The 17,505-nt window shown below is 48.3% G+C and overlaps 1 protein-coding gene across 2 annotated transcripts in view; it reads left to right on the top strand.

Annotated features, from left to right (window-relative positions):
• Positions 1 to 17,505, top strand: part of RIN1 (Ras and Rab interactor 1) — a 38,686-nt gene that overhangs the window by 10,963 nt on the left and 10,218 nt on the right. Inside the window, exons 1-8 of one of the 2 annotated variants that reach the window (XM_035098237.2) lie at positions 1,823 to 5,324; positions 7,359 to 7,545; positions 9,347 to 9,502; positions 11,974 to 12,110; positions 14,122 to 14,267; positions 15,457 to 15,645; positions 16,655 to 16,744; positions 16,926 to 17,015. In XM_035098237.2, the coding sequence (XP_034954128.2) occupies positions 5,177 to 5,324; positions 7,359 to 7,545; positions 9,347 to 9,502; positions 11,974 to 12,110; positions 14,122 to 14,267; positions 15,457 to 15,645; positions 16,655 to 16,744; positions 16,926 to 17,015 (1,143 nt within the window). In that variant the 5' untranslated portion in view covers positions 1,823 to 5,176. Of the gene's footprint in view, positions 1 to 1,822; positions 5,325 to 7,358; positions 7,546 to 9,346; positions 9,503 to 11,973; positions 12,111 to 14,121; positions 14,268 to 15,456; positions 15,646 to 16,654; positions 16,745 to 16,925; positions 17,016 to 17,505 lie in introns of those variants that run through there. The other variant, XM_035098236.2, reaches the window with a different exon arrangement.

The following is a 17,505-nucleotide window of genomic DNA, read 5'->3' as shown; positions in this document are numbered from 1 at the left end:
TCAAGGCCACTTCTGCATTGAAAGCCATATTATGCCTCTTTTAACAGTCATGGCTTCCCCCCAGGAAGGTCATTGCCGACTTTTAGAAGTATCCACATCATGAGAACTACTTTAGCCTAAGTTTCGAGCTAATATGATTTAAGTGGGATCCTTCCCCCCCTCCTTTTTTTGGGGGGGGGGTTTATAACTCAGGTTTGTAAACCTTTCCCGAGTATGACAATGAATGATTATGAATTTAGGTTTTGAAACTTCTTTTCCATTTTCCTTTGAGGAAACTGATAGTCTCAGTGAAAAGGGACCCCTCTAGCTGGCAACCCGTCAGGTTTATTTAACTTCATATTCATTTAATTTAATTTCATTCTAGAAAATCCCTATTTAAGTTTGTAAGTTTTACTTACTTTCAGGTATTTAATTTAATTTCACTCGAGAAAACCCCTATTTAAGTCTGTCATTAAGGTATTTCCCTTCTCAGAGAATTCTCATTTAGGTTTAGTATTCATAGTTTGACGTCAGGCACTTTTAGGTTAGGTTAAGTTCATTTCACTTTCTTTGTATATAAATAGACATTAGAATTACCCATTCGAGAGATTTTCACGGCTTCTATTCTCTTTTTCTTTAACAGTCATGGCTTCCCCCAAGAATCCTGGGAACTGCAGTTTGTTGAATGCAGCTTTTTGAGGGGAAGTGTTTCAGCAACCATAAACTACAGTTTCCCAGGATTCTTTGAGGGGAAGCCGTGACTTTAAGCCTTTAAGCAGAGGTCTTTAAGCAGAGGCTTAAGCAGAGGCTTTAAGGAGGTCTTTAAGCAGAGGCTTGACAGGCATATGTCAAGAAGGCTTTGATGGTGTTTCCTGCTTGGCAGGGGGTTGGACTGGATGGCCCTTGTGGTCTCTTCCAACTCTATGATTCTATGACTGTTTAAAGCGGTACAGTACAACTTTAAATACAAAGGTGCAGATGTGGCTCAAGTATAAAACTGCTTCCTAACAATATTAGTCACTGATGGATGCAGCTTTCTCCCAGTGGTTGCCTAGCAACCACAACCCTTGCATCTCCACCTTCTTCTTCTTTTTTTCTGGCCTGACAAAGATAATCATAGCCAGGCTAGAGCTTTGAGCGCCCAGCAAATGCTCTTTTAACGCGGCCTGTTCTTTCTCTTTTTCATCCTCATTCCCTGCCCCCCAGAATTTTGGAGCTCATCCCTGAACACTAAGGACTTCAGCAGGCCTATTCCGCCGGTGCCTCTTTCCGGCACGGGCAAGGGCCCCACAACCGGCACCCAGGTGGGGAGCTCTGCAAAGCTGGTTTGCGGACAACCCGCCAGATCCCATGGTATTCCCACCTCCCCGCCGGCTGACGGAACGCTGCACAAGGACGTTGGCACCCGGCGCCAGCGCTTCAAGAACAACGTCAAGGTCCAAGTGTCCACAGAGGCTGTCAGCCCCCTGTCCCCCCCGGCGGTCCCACCGCCCCCCATTCCCGTTGGGAAGAAGAAGAAAAAGAACCTGCCCCACCCTCCGGTCCCCGGTGGGAGAAGCCAGTTACCCAACCGCAACCCTTTTCCTCACGATTCCTCACAGGCTGCGGCGGCGAGGCTGGAAACTTACAGTATCCCCCAGAGCAAGAAGGAGGAGCTTATGGGTCAAGCTGGGCGCCCTTTAACCCCTGGTCCTTCTTCACAGGAGCCACTGCATGTTAGGGAAGAAGACCAGTCAGGGTTATCTTGCCTGGGTCACTTTTTCCAGGAACAAGAAAGGGGCAGGTTCGGCAACGGAGTAAAAGGCTGCCTTCTTCCGTCTCCCGAGCCTTCTTGAGCGCCGGTTCCCGGAGCTGCTGGGCTTTTGGGAGAACTTTGATGACGCAAACGGGGCCAGGAGGTATTCCCAAAGAAGGCAAGGATGTCAAAATTATTAGAGCAAGTGGGTGAAGTGGGTCCTATCCTGGTTTTTGAATGGGAATCTGGAGCCAGGGAGCAACACTCTAGTCTTAGGTGCTTAGGCGAGGTAGGAGAGAGAGAAGAAAATGTAATGGAAGGACGGGGAGGGTTGGAGTTCTGGCTTTCCATTTGCCAGCAGGGTGGATGGGATTTGTAGTTTCACAACATCTGGAAGTCTACAGGCTCCCCACCCAAAGTATAATTGCATCCAATAAGTTACTAGAACTTTTCTTGTGTTTTTTTCCCTTGCACCTTTAGTTTTTTTAAAACTAAACTTGTTGCTGTTTGATGTCCTCGCTCCTAGAGGGGGGAAGAGTGTTACACCATTGCTGAGTCATGTTTTGCTGTTAATAAATATAAACCACAATTTCTTAACACAGAAATACTTCATTTATTGGTCAAATGCATATAAATAACACCAGTATAGACAGGTGTTATTTAACTATTAAAAGTGGTTTTCACCACATTGCCTACCGGGAAGTAAATCTTGCTCAGTTCAATGAGTCTTTATTCTGACACATATTTTGCATTGTGGGGATAGCTCAGTTGGTGGGGATAGAGCACCAGATTCTCAACCTCAGGGTTGCGGGTTCAAGCCCCACGTTGGTCAAAAGATTCCTGCATTGCAGGGGTTGGACTAGAGGACCTTCGTGGCCCCTTCCAGCTCTACAATTCTATGAGTCTAAGTAAGTAGGTATTGGGTTGCAGGCTTAAGCGGGTTTTAACATTAATGCAGATCTTGTACAATAAAAAGGAACAGATCCCACGTAACAGGGATAAGACTATCAATGGCTCGCTCTGCTTCCATGGTCAGAGGCGGAAACGGACCCTCCAGGTGTCCCTACTTTCTAGTAACCTGGATTTACAGGTTTCTGATTTGATCCTGGAATGTCCCACTTTTCCTTAAAATGCCCCTATTTTTATCAGAGAAATGTTGGTGGGTATGAAGTTATGCAACCCCTGAGCCAAGGAGATAAGTAACTACAGTATATAACCTTTAGAAGACATCTGAAGGCAGCCCTAAATAGAGATGTGTTTTTTTTTAAAAAAAATGTTTACTGTTTCATTTTTTTCTGTGTTGGAAGCTGCCCAGCTGCCCAGACTGGGGCAACCCAGTCAGATGGGCAGGATACAAACAATAAAATTATTATGATTATTATTAAGAAATAAGACGTCCCAATTTTCATTGGGAAAATATTGGAGGGTATGCAGCAATGCTTCTGAATGCCAGTTGCTGGAAACCACAGCGGGGAGAACACTCTTGTGCTGTGTGGTGTAGTGGTTAAGAGCGGTAGACTCCTAATCTGGGGAACCGGGTTCGTGTCTCCGCTCCTCCACATGCAGCTGCTGGGTGACCTTGGGCTAGTCACACTTCTCTGAAGTCTCTCAGCTCACAGAGTGTTTGTTGTGGGGGAGGAAGGGAAAGGAGAATGTTAGCCGCTTTGAGACTCCTTTGGGTAGTGATAAAGCGGGATATCAAATCCAAACTCTTCTTCTTCTTCTTCTTCTTCTTCTTCTTCTTCTTCTTCTTCTTCTTCTTCTTCTTCTTCTTCTTCTTCTTCTTCTTCTTCTTCTTCTTCTTCTGTTCTGCTTGCAAGTTTCCCATCAGCGCATCTGAGCGGCCACTGTGCAAACAGGAAGCTGGACTAGATGGGCCACTGGAGTGGTAGCCAGCATGCTCTTCATAGGCTCTTTTTTCAGCCTGAGGGCTGAATTCCCTGCTAGGTCACATACCAGTGGAGTGGGGCCAGAGGCAAGAAATGAATGCAAATTTTATCTTTGTATGGTAGGCTAGTTTCTGCACACACACACACACACACACACACACACACCCTTCTCTAGCTTCCTTCCAGGCAAGCAAGGGGCATTATTAGAGTGCAGTGCCAGTGTGGGGTGCGGAGAGAGTTATGAGGGGCCAGAAAGAGACTTCTGGAGGGCCACATTGGGCCTCTGGGCCTGAGTTTCCCCATGCCTGCCCTACAGTGTGGGGGTAACTTGTTTTTAGACCAAGGAGCCCATCTGTAGTAGCTGCCACATATTGATGCTCACTCCTCAAAGGCTACCTAGAGCACCTCTCCTTGCAAAACACCCCTTATCTTATTGTTAACTTATCACTGTCTTTGCACCCTGACTCCCCCACAATGCATCTTCTTTTTTCCTTCGGTTGTTCAAATTCCTGGCGCATTTTTCTGCCTATAACTTGTTATCTTCTCAGTTCTAAGGCAACCTTAGCATTAGCTTGTCGAAATCTAGCCTTCCTTTCTTGGCATGTTGTTGATTTTTTATTTTATTTTTTTTGGCAAGCAAGTTTGAGTAAGGAGCATCTCCTGGGTACATTTCTCTCCGCCCCTGGATGTTTGCCTTAATTGCATCTTAAACTCCCCCTTGCCTTCCCACTTTCTCCGAGAGCACCTCAGAGCAGTTGTATGCGCATTAGAGCGGCTTACATAACATTCAGCTAAAACAAGGCAGCCCCTGCCTACAAGCTTACAATCTAAAAGGCACAACACAAAAGGAGAAATTCTTAGGGGAAGCGCCAGGGGTGGGAGAGGAATCTAATCTCGGGTCCTAAGTAGGTGCTCTTTTAATCCATTGGTGGTACTGAGGCACAGCGCGGGGATCCTGCCAGTAAAAGGCCAAGGGAGGCGATTTTTGCCAATTTCTGCTGCAGCCTCTCATGCTGCCTTAGGCGGGAAGAGTTCCCCAATCCAGAGGGGATTTCTGGGGAGTACAAAGCCCAGAGGCTGAAGAGGGAGTTGGGGGTGATCACCTTCTGCATGCAGCAGCCCAACTAGGATCCAAGACATTGCCTTATTACGCCATTTGTCCTCACAACAATCCTGCAAGGTAGGTTCACTAGGCTGTGAGACAGAGAGGGTACAGCTAATCCTACCTAACCCAGTGGGAATTTGAATCTGGTCTCTGGTGTATCCCTACTAGAAACATAGAAGAGTTGGAAGGGGCCTAGAGGATCATCTAGTCCAACCCCCTGCAATGGAGGAATTTTCCAAAGCTCAGTGGTAGAGCATCTTCCTGTGGGACGTAAAAGGTATCAGGTTCAGCATCTTCAAACAGGCCTGCCTGAAATCCAGGGGAGCTGCTGCAGGTCCGTGTTGGCAGTACTAAACTAGATGCGCTCATGGCCTGGTTTTCCAACTGCTCTTTCTAAGGCAGGTTAAATGCGGCAATTAATTTGGAGTGGGGGAAATTCCACAGGGACTCTCTCCCGTTTTTTTCTGGATGAGAGGCGGGGTCAGGTGGATTGAACTGGTGATCCTGCCGATTGCCTGCCCCTCCCATTATCAGGGCAATTGTCAATTAATGATTAATCAGAACGCTGGGCACAGGGAAGCATTCAGAAGGAGCAAGCTGACCCCCATGGCAGGACGTGAGTGGGGCTGTCCTGGGTGGGCAGATTTTGGGATCCGGGGGGGGGGGGAGAGAAATGACAGTGATGGGAAGGGAACAGTTCCTAAGCCAGGCAACGAAAATAAGAATCCAGGAGCAAATACTATATGTAGGGTAGATGAGAATTAGTGGGATTTATTTCCTGGCTTCCCAAAGGCATAGAAGAGAGAGAGAAGCCTGGAATATGGCAACAGGGCGCACTGTCACCTTCACCCCAAATAATTCACTAAAGAAATTGAGGTCTCAGGAGGGTCCTCTAAGTCCCCTCGGCAGACACCTTGGTTGTCTCTTGTTTGAACTGTTTTCTCCTCTTTGCTGTTTCAACCTCTCACCTCGATCCCCTCTCCTCTGTCCAGCAGTCTGCTGCCAAAGCCCTCTGGCCTCTGGGATCAAAGGGACGCTCCTCTCTCAATCCTGTCTGCTTCCCAAATCCGAACAAAGACTCCTTGTTCTTGCCTTGGGTTCTTAACCATTGCACCACATACGGGCGCATTGATGCTGGTGCATCCTTTCCTGTGAACTTTTTCCTGCAGCATCACCACCATCTACCACCCAAAGGTCTCTTCCTTCCTCAAATGTTGCAAACCCCCCCCCAAAAAACCACGCTTTCTCCCTTGCTAACTCATAAGCTTGCCATTGCTTCTCCACATTTGCACGATGTTGTTGCCTCTCTCACTCCTTCCACATCCTATGAGGCAAGTGCATGGACATAGCGAGGGGGGGCAGGGGAGGCAGCTCCCCCGCCCAAAAATATATATAATCAAGTAAATAAATAAAAACACTTTAACTAAAAGTATGAACAATCAGACTATTTGAAACTGAAATGCTCGCTGAGGTCACGTGGATGATGTTGCAGCGCATTCTAGCGAGGCAATTGGCGAACTGACCAATCGCGTTGCAGGTCGCTCGGTTCTGGAACAGGGCAGGTGGGTGTGTCCGGCCACCACCACCACCCCGCAACATAAATCCTGGCTATGCGGGTGGCGCTGTGGGTTAAACCACAGAGCCTAGGGCTTGCTGATCAGAAGGTTGGCGGTTCGAATCCCTGCAACAAGGTGAGCTCCCATTGCTCTGTCCCAGCTCCTGCCAACCTAGCAGTTCGAAAGCATGTCAAAGTGCAAGTAGATAAATAGGTACCGCTCTGGCGGGAAGGTAAACGGCGCTTCCATGCGCTGCTCTGGTTCGCCAGAAGCAGCTTAGTCATGCTGGCCACATGACCCGGAAGCTGTATGCCGGCTCCCTCAGCCAATAAAGCGAGATTAGCGCACAACCCCAGAGTCGGTCACAACTGGACCTAATGGTCAGGGGTCCCTTTACCTTTACCTTTATGCTCATGGACCAGTTTCTTCTCTAGCACAGTGAATTGTCAGTTCCATTGCTACCCGCCCCCCCCCAATGGTGGGCTTTTGTCCATTTACTGTATTTATTTTCCCCGATTTGAACTATAAAATTGTGATTTTCTTGAGACAAATGAGAGTACTCCTAAACATTTTTTCAGGGGGAGGGGAAAGCACTGGTATAATGGGGAGGGGCTAAACCGTTTATATGCCCCCCCCCCTCCTTGAGGAGCTTGGAAGAAAGGAGGGATTTAATAATCTTTTGTAAGTCTTTCCTTAGTTGTTGTTGTTTTTGCAAGCAGTGTATACATTTTATGAAATATATAATATAATGGCCATCAGTCACAGATACTTCTGAGATTCCTGCATTTCAGGGGGTTGGACTAGATTAAAGTTACCAGATTTGACCCTTCCTACTCTACAATTCTACAGTTCTGTGATAATATAATATATTCTTGCCATTATTCTCTTTCTGTTAAGAGAATATTCTCTTTAGGAGACTCGGGTACAAATCCTTCCTCAGCCATGAAGCCATGAAGCCATGATTCTCTTCCTCTCCTGCCCTCCCTCTCAGCGTTCTTGGGAGGACGAACTCTTGGGGGTGGAGGGCAAAAAAAGGGGGGAGATAAAAATTGGGGTAAATAAATGAGCCACTGCTTTCTTACCTGCTCCCACAGCAGCAGAAACTTCGCCTCGCCCGAGGATGCGGAAGTTCTGGGAAGAACATTCGCAAAACACCTCTGTGCAGGAAATGATGCTGGACTCGGGGGCCCAGCAACTCACACAGGAAGACACCCCAGAGATCCTTACCCTCTTGCCTTGCCTGAAAGGACAGGACGTGCTGGAACTGGGAGCGGGCATAGGGTGAGGATCCTACTTCTCAAATCCTGTTGTTTCATTTCCAGCAGAACCAGCTCTACCATTAGGCAGAGGGAGGCAGCTGCCTCAGCCAGCAGATAGGGAGAGTCCTTTGCCTCAGGCGGCCAACTGTCATGGGAGGACCTTGATTTCACCACCACTACCCCAAGAAAACCCAAACAACTGACAGCAGATTGCCTGCCTGAAGGTTTTGCCCCCAGTGCTTGCTGGCTATGCTGTTCACTAGGAAGAGGGGGGGAGCATTTTGTACATGTTCAGAGGCATTCAGAGCTGGCCTAAGATCATTTGTGGCTTCAGGAGAAGGATAGTCCACCCCCAATTTACATGCTTACACTGAAACCAACCAGAGAATCTTATTGAAGTACAGGTGAGGGGGCATTGTCCTCCTGCACACCCAATGATGGCAAACAGCTTAGGGGGCTTAGCTGCCAAGTCTCCCATTTTTCGCAGGAAACCCCGTTTTTAAAGCCGTTTCCCACTGTTATCCCGAATGGCGAAATATCCCGTAATTCCCCCGGATTTTCAAAGCAGCTCCGATTTCCGGTGCCACTCTGCCCATGTCTGGGCACCAGAAATCGGGCAGAGCGGCACCGGAAGTCACTTCTACGCATGTCTGGTGCTGCACCGCTGCTGATCCCGGATTTTTCTTACCGGGAGTTGGAGGGTATGTTAGGGGGTGCAGGGCAGGCTGCAGAGCACACCCGTCTTGTGGGAGGAAAATAGAATCTCTGTGATCCACATGTGTATAATGAAAGAATCGGCTGGGTGCCTGGATTCAAAACGTGAGGCTAAACTCATTCTCCAGCAGGAAAGGGGCCCCGGTAGCAGAGTTTAAATTCACAAAAGCAAGCAGTAGAATAGTGTTAGGAATACATGCTGTTAGAGCCTTTTATCCCATTTAGCCCACTTGTATACAGTGCCCCTCTATTTTTACCACTCTTGCATTGAACAGACCACACATTGTTAAGTAAGTTTAAAAATTTTTACTTACAAAACATTTCAAAGGTCAGATTCATGGGTTCATCCAAGTAGCAGCAAGGAGAACACAGGCAGAAAACTCTTGGGTAGAAAATACAGAAACCTGTGCTCAAACCTGTGCTCTCAGCTTAGAGCTTGCTTAGACGCATCTTCCTTGATCAGTTACATGGCGCTGAGAGAGAGCAAACAGGAAGAGAAGGCTTTACTTCCTCATCAGAGAGGAGGGGGCGTGAACTAACGGATTCTAGGAATCTTATTCTGTGGTCTTAACCCCTTCATGCACTAACTAGCATTCATGCATACCGGTAGTTATGCTTGACTGCAATTTCCCACATGCCTCTGTTCTCCGACATTGCTGCTACCCCCCTCTTATGACATCTGTGGCAACTGCTTCACTCTAATGCAAAGATGGGGAAGCTTTTTCTAGCTTGAGGGCCACATTCCCTTCTAAACAACATTCCAATGGCCACATCCCTGTGCTGGGCAGGGCCCTTGAGGAGAATCCCAGCAGACAGAGAGCTCTGGAGGGCCACATTTGGCCCCCCAGGCCTGAAGTTCTACACCTCTTGGAAGCAGCTGGAAACTGCTATGTCGATTCCAGCAACTTTGCACATCCTAGAGCTCCTTTCCTTGTGCTCAACCCTGGGGGAAACCCCAAATGGCCTGGAAAATGTGCTGCCAACGCAATGAGGCAAAAACAAGCCCTCCGGTGTTTATTGCCCATTTCAGGTACGAGGGGAAGGGTAGAGGAGAAATGTGCTTGTTGGGTTTGAGGCCTAAGACCTCCCTCTCCCTGCTTGTCCGTCAGCCGGTTCACAGCAGCTCTCGCGAAGCAGGCGCACCATGTCACAGCTGTGGATTTCATGGAGAGCTTCCTGGCGCACAACCGGCAAGAGAACGGACACCAGCCAAACGTGGCTTTCCTACAGGCCGATGTTACCAGCCTGCAGTTGCCAAGCCAGAGGTAGAAGCAGATTTTATTGGTGATTTATTACACCTTTCCCTCTCTTTTGGGGGAGTCTTGTGAGCCAAATGGATGGAGCTGGTGGGCCCATGGGGTGAAGGACCCCCACCCTGAAGGTCTCTAGACATCCTGAGCTTCAGACGCAATGGTCCAATGCTGGGGTGACGAGTCAATAATCACACCAGGGTGGGAAAAAAGAAAAGATTTATTCAGACTGGAGTAAAAAGGCACAGGGAACCAAGTTCCAAACACTGCTCGTCTTTTTGCACAATTTATACAGTTAACTCCGTACATCAATACTGTACTTGCTATGCTTCTATTGTCATTTAGCGCAAGCGATCCCCATGGCAACCTAAAACTACTTATTTTTTGTCTTATCTCATCTTGCAAAGCCAGCAGTTACAGCTTCTTGGTACACAGGTCTAGGGCATGGGTAGGCAAACTAAGGCCCGGGGGCTGGATCTGGCCCATTGCCTTCTTTATAAATCCGACCCGCGGACGGTCCAGGAATCAGCATGTTTTTACATGAGTAGAATGTGTCCTTTTATTTAAAATGCACCTCTGGGTTATTTGTGGGGCATAGGAATTCGTTCATATTTTTTTTTCAAAATATAGTCCGGCCCCCCACAAGGTCTGAGGGACAGTGGACCAGCCCCCTGCTGAAAAAGTTTGCTGACCCCTGGGTTAGGAGGTGATGGGACGTCTGGCAACTTTCGCTTAGTTTGCTGGTCAGTACATTTCTGAGCAGGGGCGTAGCCAGGATGAAAATCAGGGGGCCAAGGGGCGGGGCCAAGGGGCGGGGCCACATCGGAGCAGCCCGATTTCGGGCTGCTCCGACTCCCTCCTCCCCCTCCGCGATCGGAAGGGACGAGGGGGAGCCAGGATCAGCCCGAAATCGGGCTGCTCCGATCCCCTCCTCCCCCTCTGCAATCGCTGGGGCAGGTGGAGGGAAAGCCCCAGAGCCGCGCAAAGCGGTTGCCTGGCTTTCCCTCCGCCCGCCCCACAGCCAGCCGTCTCCCTTCTCCCTTGCTGGCTGTGGGGCGGAGGGAGGGAAAGCCAGCCAAACGCTTTGCGCGGCTCTGGTGCTTTCCCTCTGCCCGCCCCACAGCCAGCCAGGGAGAAGGGAGACGGCACCAGGCGGGCAGTGGGGCAGGCTGGCCAGCGGCCCTGCTTCTAGGGGGGGCAATTGCCCCCTCCTGCCCCCTGCCTACGCCCATGTTTCTGAGGGAAGTGGGAGGGCAAGAGCTAAATTTGTATGTGATGGGGTGTCAGGGTGCGATCAGCTTGGGGCCAGCTTTCTGCTGACTATACTTCGTAATGTTACATACCACTCAACAGTCTCGATTTAAGCAGGACATCCCGGAATCACAGAAGCCAATCCCGGCTTCTGATTGGATCTTGGAATGTCCTATTTTGGGGGGGGGGGTCTGGCGCTCTAGTGCGTTTTAGCTGGCTTGCGCCAGAGCACCAGAACAAAAGCTGCTTGTTTTTTGGTCTTGCGGGAACAAAAAGCGAGCGTCTTTTGGTCTTGCGCCCTTGCGCATGCGCGAGAGCTCAGGACCAAAAAAGAAAAAAGAAATGTCCCAGTTTTGGTCCCCGGGATGTCGGAGGGTATGGTGTTCTTTTGTGGTGGAAAAGTTACAGAGGAGGCTAACCGCAGAGAAGGCCAACGTTCTGTTTGTCTTGATCCGAGTTAATCCTATTATCCGAGGCAAAATGGACTCTCTCTGGTTCTCCTTCATACGTGCTCCCATCAACACAGCCTTTTAGCTGGAGTCGGTCAGGGCCTTCACCTCCCAGGCCTGGTGGGCATGGAGCAGGCAAGCAAGGAGCAGGCCTTGCAGGATTCACAGTGATTTCTCTCTTCTTCTTTTTTAAAAAAATGTATTTATGCTTTTCAGGTTTGTACATTTCACTAATTTTACAAACATCTTAAGATTTCAAAACTTGACTTCCTTCCCCCTCTTCCTGCAGTCCCTTAAATTTATTTTTAATATCTTCTGCATATCCAAATTAACTTAATTTGCTCATTTATTCATCTACTTTAAATATATACTCTTACGAAACTGCAGGTTATTACAATAACCCTGACAATGTTCTTATCTGTTTCCAATCTGTTTCCAATTTACAATCTGTAAAGATCCAATAAACCATTTCCATTCTTTTATTTAAAAAGTTTGTTATCTTGATTTCTTATTTTCGCCATTTCTGCATATTCCATAAGTTTTTTGTATCCATTCTTCCTTTGCTGGGACTTCTGCTTCGTTCTATTTTGGGGCGAGTAATATTCTTGCTACTATATATGAATAAGTTTCTACACAGTTTAGGTAGTTCTGTCCCTATAATTCCCAAAAGAAAAGCTTCTGGGTTTGTTTGTTTTTATACAAATGTTGTTTTAAACATCCTTTTCAATTCATTATATATCATCTCCCAGTAAGCTTTAGCCTTTCTCTCTTCTCCTCCCCCTGTAGCTTCGACCTCATCTTCTCCAACTGGCTTTTCATGTACCTGTCAGATACCGAAGTGAGTGACGTGGCCCAGCAGATGCTTCTCTGGCTGCGTCCAGGAGGGCAACTTTTCTTCCGGGAATCCTGCTTCTACCAGTCTGGTCAGTAGTTCCAATAGGTGAGGGGGCAGAGCAATGGAGACCAGTTCTCAAGAGACCCTGGAAGATGCATAAGTGGAGTTGACATTCAGTGGGCGGTGCAGTTAAGAAATGCCCCTGTAGCAAAATTAACTTGAGGCTGATGGAAATCTTCACACAGCGGTGGGAAAACAAAGGGTGTTTATTGCTAGCAATGATGGCTCAGTGGGATCACTCACCAAAAGCTGAACAAGCCCAAAAGGTTGGGGCCTGCTTAATATAGTTGTTGTTGTTGTTGTTGTTGTTGTTGTTGTTGTTGTTGTTGTTGTTTAGTCGTTTAGTCGTGTCCGACTGTTCGTGACCCCATGGACCAGAGCACGCCAGGCACTCCTGTCTTCCACTGCCTCCCGCAGTTTGGTCAAACTCATGTTCGTAGCTTCGAGAACGCTGTCCAACCATCTCGTCCTCTGTCGTCCCCTTCTTCTTGTGCCCTCAGTCTTTCCCAACATCAGGGTCTTTTCCAGGGAGTCTTCTCTTCTCATGAGGTGGCCAAAGTATTGGAGCCTCAGCTTCAGGATCTGTCCTTCCAGTGAGCACTCAGGGCTGATTTCCTTCAGAATGGATAGGTTTAATCTTCTTGCAGTCCATGGGACTCTCAAGAGTCTCCTCCAGCACCATAGCTGTTATCTATTAAGCAATACATAGGCATAAACCTCCTCCAATCTAAGGTCACAACACAATACTAATTATACCATGTATAGTCTTTCCTTCATTACCTATTCATTAGGCAAGGAAACAAAGGACTCTCTCTTGTCAAATGTAGACACTTAGGAATGTTGTTTACAACCTTGTTTACAAGCTGCTTCTAGCACAAGATAAGGCACAAGGCCTCTAGCCTGGCTAGTTAGCTGAGCTTATACCCATGTTTCTCCGAAAATAAGACACCGTCTTATATTTATTTTTCCTCAAAAAACCACACTATGGCTTATTTTCAGGGGGTGTCTTATTTTTTTTCCTCCTCCTCCTCCTGCCACGGCCGGCATTGTTGCTGCACCTATCACTATGTCTTATTTTCAGGGTATGGCTTATATTCATTGAATACTTAAAAATCCTGCTACGGCTTATTTTATGGCTACATCTTATTTTTGGAGAAACAGGATAGGTCTCTATGTGCATCACCCCATCACTGAGCAAGGGCCTCTCCCCAACCACTTTGCCCAGTCCTGAACTTTGAATCCATTGCAGAGGTTAGTTCCAGTACTGGATTTACGTACTGTATAAGCTAAATGAGCTATAGCTTAGGCCCCCACTCCCTTGTGGGGCCCCCCAAAAAAATTAAAGAAAAAAAAACACCACTGGGTGTATATTTCCAAAATACAAGATCAAAAACAAATGAAATAAAACCTACATACAGCAACAGTGTTTTGTGTTGTGTAGGCTCATATGATGTAAGAAATGGGCCCCGCCTGCTAGCCTGCTCCCTAAAATATCACTGGTTTGCTCATTTCTATATACAGTATAGGGTGCCTACATTCTGCACGGACTGGTTGCAGGGCAACATGTGCAAATGGCTTTAGATACCTATTAGGTCAGGCTTCCTCAACCTCGGCCCTCCAGATGTTTTGAGACTACAATTCTCATCAACCCTGACCACTGGTTCTGCTAGCTAGGGATCATGGGAGTTGCAGGCCAAAAACACCTGGAGGGCCGAGGTTGAGGAAGCCTGTATTAGGTCCATAAATTACCATATAGCATATATTCATCACAACACAAAAAATAAGCGCCAGATGGGTGGGGTATAAATAATAAATTGTTGTTGTTGTTGACAAAGGACAGCTGGGCAAATAATATTAATAATAATAATAATAATAATAATAATAATAATATATTATTTATACCCCACCCATCTGGCTGGGTTTCCACCATACAGGACCCCATTACCTTCAGTAGCTTAGGGCCTCATCAAACCTAAATCCGGCCTTGGTTGGTTGCCAAGCATCAAGCTCCCAATCCTATTAGCATCTTTTCCCCGCAGGAGACCACCCAAGGGCCTTCAACCCCACTCTTTATCGAACGCCTGCAGAATACAATCACCTCTTCACTTCAGCCCATCAGACGTGCGGGGACGAGCTCTATGGATTTGAGATAGTCATGTCCCGATCGGTGCAAACTTACATCAAGGTAACCGTCTCTTCCCTTCCTGCCTTCCGCCTTTTAAGCTGCTCGGCACATGCGGAGGAGCACAGGAGCATGTGCAGAGGGCCTTCCGCGCCACCACAGCCACCCCTGCATAGGACATCATCGGGCAGCGATGGCGTCTGGTGCCTGTTGGAACTGGTGGGATGGGAAGCAGAGGAGGCCCATAGCAGGTGGAGGCAGCACCCACGGCAGGCGAGAGCCAGCTGGTTTTAATTCTGCCTCCACCCTGTTGAGTTCTACAAGAGCAGCAACATTGAGACTCAGGAGAAGGAAGCCGGCAGGCAGTGACAGTCCCTGGACATGATGGAAGTAAGGAGGCAAAGAGGTAGGGAGCTGGCTGAGGGCAGGCTAAGGTTTTGGGGGCAATACCCTGCTTGCCCAACGATAGGGCAGGTCCTCCAAATCGAAGGGCGTGGCTTCCAGCACTTCCCTTTTTTACAATTAATTTTTATTTAGTTTCATTTTTAAAAATATAAATTAGCATCAAATTTAATACATAATTGAAAAGTTGACTTCCAACCCTTCTTTCGCGGTGTTGTTGTTCCCACCCTTCTACGCTGCCTTATGCTTATTATTTATTCCACAGTACTTTTGTTACTAAGGGACGCGGGTGGCGCTGTGGGTTAAACCACAGAGCCTAGGGCTTGCCGATCAGAAGCTTGGCGGTTCGAATCCCCGTGACGGGGTGAGCTCCCATTGCTCGGTCCCTGCTGCTGCCCACCTAGCAGTTCAAAATCACGTCAAAGTGCAAGTAGATAAATAGGTACCGCTATAGCGGGAAGGTAAACGGCGTTTCCGTGTGCTGCTCTGGTTCGCCAGAAGCGGCTTAGTCCTGCTGGCCACATGACCTGGAAGCTGTACACCGGCTCCCTCGGCCAATAACGCGAGATGAGCGCCGCAACAGAGTCGGTCACGACTGGACCTAATGGTCAGGGGTCCCTTTACCTTTACCTTACTTTTGTTACTATTATTTTTAATATTCCATCCACTGCTCAGAATTTAATCCTTCCCAGCACTTCACTTCTTAGGCCCCAGGCTCTACCCTGGCGGCTTTGGTCAGGGGCTCCCGCAGTTTGCCAGGATCTTGGGGACTAGAAACTTGTTTAAAAATTCAAAAAGCGAAAATGGGATGATGAGGATGCCTGTTTCTGGCTTACGCTCCTTTTTGCAGAGGAAGCAAAACCGCAACCAGGTGTGCTGGCTTCTCCAGAAAGTCCCCCGAAACCCCGATGCCACCTGGGGATACGACACCTTCCAGAAGTTTCTGGACAGCGAGCAGTATGCCACCCGCAACATCCGTCGCTACGAATGGGTCTTTGGGCCTGGGTTCGTCAGCACCGGAGGCCTCACGACCACCAAGGTATCTGGAGCTGGGGAAGGAAGTGGCAGGCAGGTCCAACCAAGACCTCGGGCTTTGGGGAAACAGGCTAAAGATGCCAGAAATTATTAACGTAGGAGAACAGGTTCTCTCAATTTGGTGCCTTCCAGACTTTTTGCACTACAACTCCCATTGTCCTTCACCACTGGTCATGTGGGCTGGGCCTGGTGGGAGCTGGACTCTTAGCAACATCCTGAGGGCACCAGGTTGGGGAAGTCCGCGGAGTTACTTGCCAAGGGCATCAGATGCTGGGGGGAAATTATATTAATAGAAACCACAGAATTGTAGAGTTGGAAGGCATCCTAAAGATCATCTAGTCCAACTCCCTGCAATGCAGGAATACGCAGCTGTTCCATACGGGGATCGAACCTGCAACCTTGGCCTTATCAGCAGCATGCTCTAACCAACTATATTAGGAAATTATAAGAACATTCCCTTCGAAATATGCTCAACATTCCCTTCAAAATAAAGTACAGTGGTACCTCGACTTACGAAGATGATCCGTTCCACGGCGTTCTTCATAAGTCGAGTCTTCGGTTGTTGAAGTGCCCGTTCTGCGCATGCGCGAAGCGCAATTTCACGCTTCTGTGCATGCGCCAACTGCGCCCGGTGCTTCTGCGCAGGCGCAGAACGTGCGCAGGGCAAAAAGACTTTGAGGTTTGTCTCGACTTCGGAAGTCGAAACCTTCGGAAGTCGAGTCGTTCGGATGTCGAGGTATGACTGTAAGTTTCTAGTCCACATGGTCTTGAATAAAGGACTGGCTTATATAGGAAGCTGTCTTATACTGAGTCAGACCATTGGTCAGTGCAGCTGAGCACTATCTACATTGGCTGGCGGTGGCTTTCCAGAGTTTGAGGCAGGGGTCTCTCTTACCCCTACTTGGGATTGAACCTGGGAGCTCCTGCTGCGCACAAGCCCATGCTTTCCCACTCAGCTAGTGCCTTTGCTCTCCTGCCAGAGACCCACCTACCCCTTCCCCATCTATCTACAGGAGCTGTTACGTATGCTGGATTTGAAAAAGGGCCAACAAGTGCTGGATGTTGGCTGCGGACTCGGCGGGGGTGACTTCTACATGGCTAAGGTAAACCATCTCCCATTCCCAGAATGTACATTATAAAACTCAAAGCATTAAACCTCTGGACCACCACATTTTAATTAAACCTAAAAGAAAATAAGTTCACGGACAGCCTATGACTATGGTCCTGTCTTTGAGCTATCATCTAGCCTTGAGGTGGCCTGATTCTCTTTCCTTTCCTCCCCAGGAGTTTGGCGTGGAAGTCCTGGGCATGGATCTTTCCCACAACATGGTGGAGTTGGCTTTGGAGCGAGCGCAAAAGGAGACTGGATCCCTGGTAATGATGAGGGGAAAGGGAGAGGGAACCAGAAGAAGCTGCCTTATTATACTAATTACACCTGTTTCAGGTCCACCTGACTAATAAGGGGCTCTCTGATGTTTCAGGTAGGATGGACATTCCCAGCCCTACCTGGCGATGCTAGGGATTGAACCTGGGACCTTCTGTATGCAAGGCTGATGTTCCACCACTGCGCTACAGCCCTTCTGAATTAATTAATGAAAGCGAATTAAAGGGGACGGGACGCGGGTAGTGCTGTGGATTAAACCACAGAGCCTAGGGCTTGCTGATCAGAAGCTCGGTGGTTTGAATCCCCACGACGGGGTGAGCTCCCGTTGCTCTGTCCCACCTCCTGCCAACCTAGCAGTTCAAAAGCACATCAAAGTGCAAGTAGATAAATAGGTACCACTCCGGCGGGAAGGTAAACACCGTTTCCATGTGCTGCTCTGGTTTGCCAGAAGCGGCTTTGTCATGCTGGCCACATGACCCA

Source organism: Zootoca vivipara, chromosome 17 (assembly GCF_963506605.1).
Source record: "Zootoca vivipara chromosome 17, rZooViv1.1, whole genome shotgun sequence".
Lineage (NCBI taxonomy): Eukaryota > Metazoa > Chordata > Lepidosauria > Squamata > Lacertidae > Zootoca > Zootoca vivipara.
This window is presented reverse-complemented; position numbering and strand designations above follow the sequence as displayed.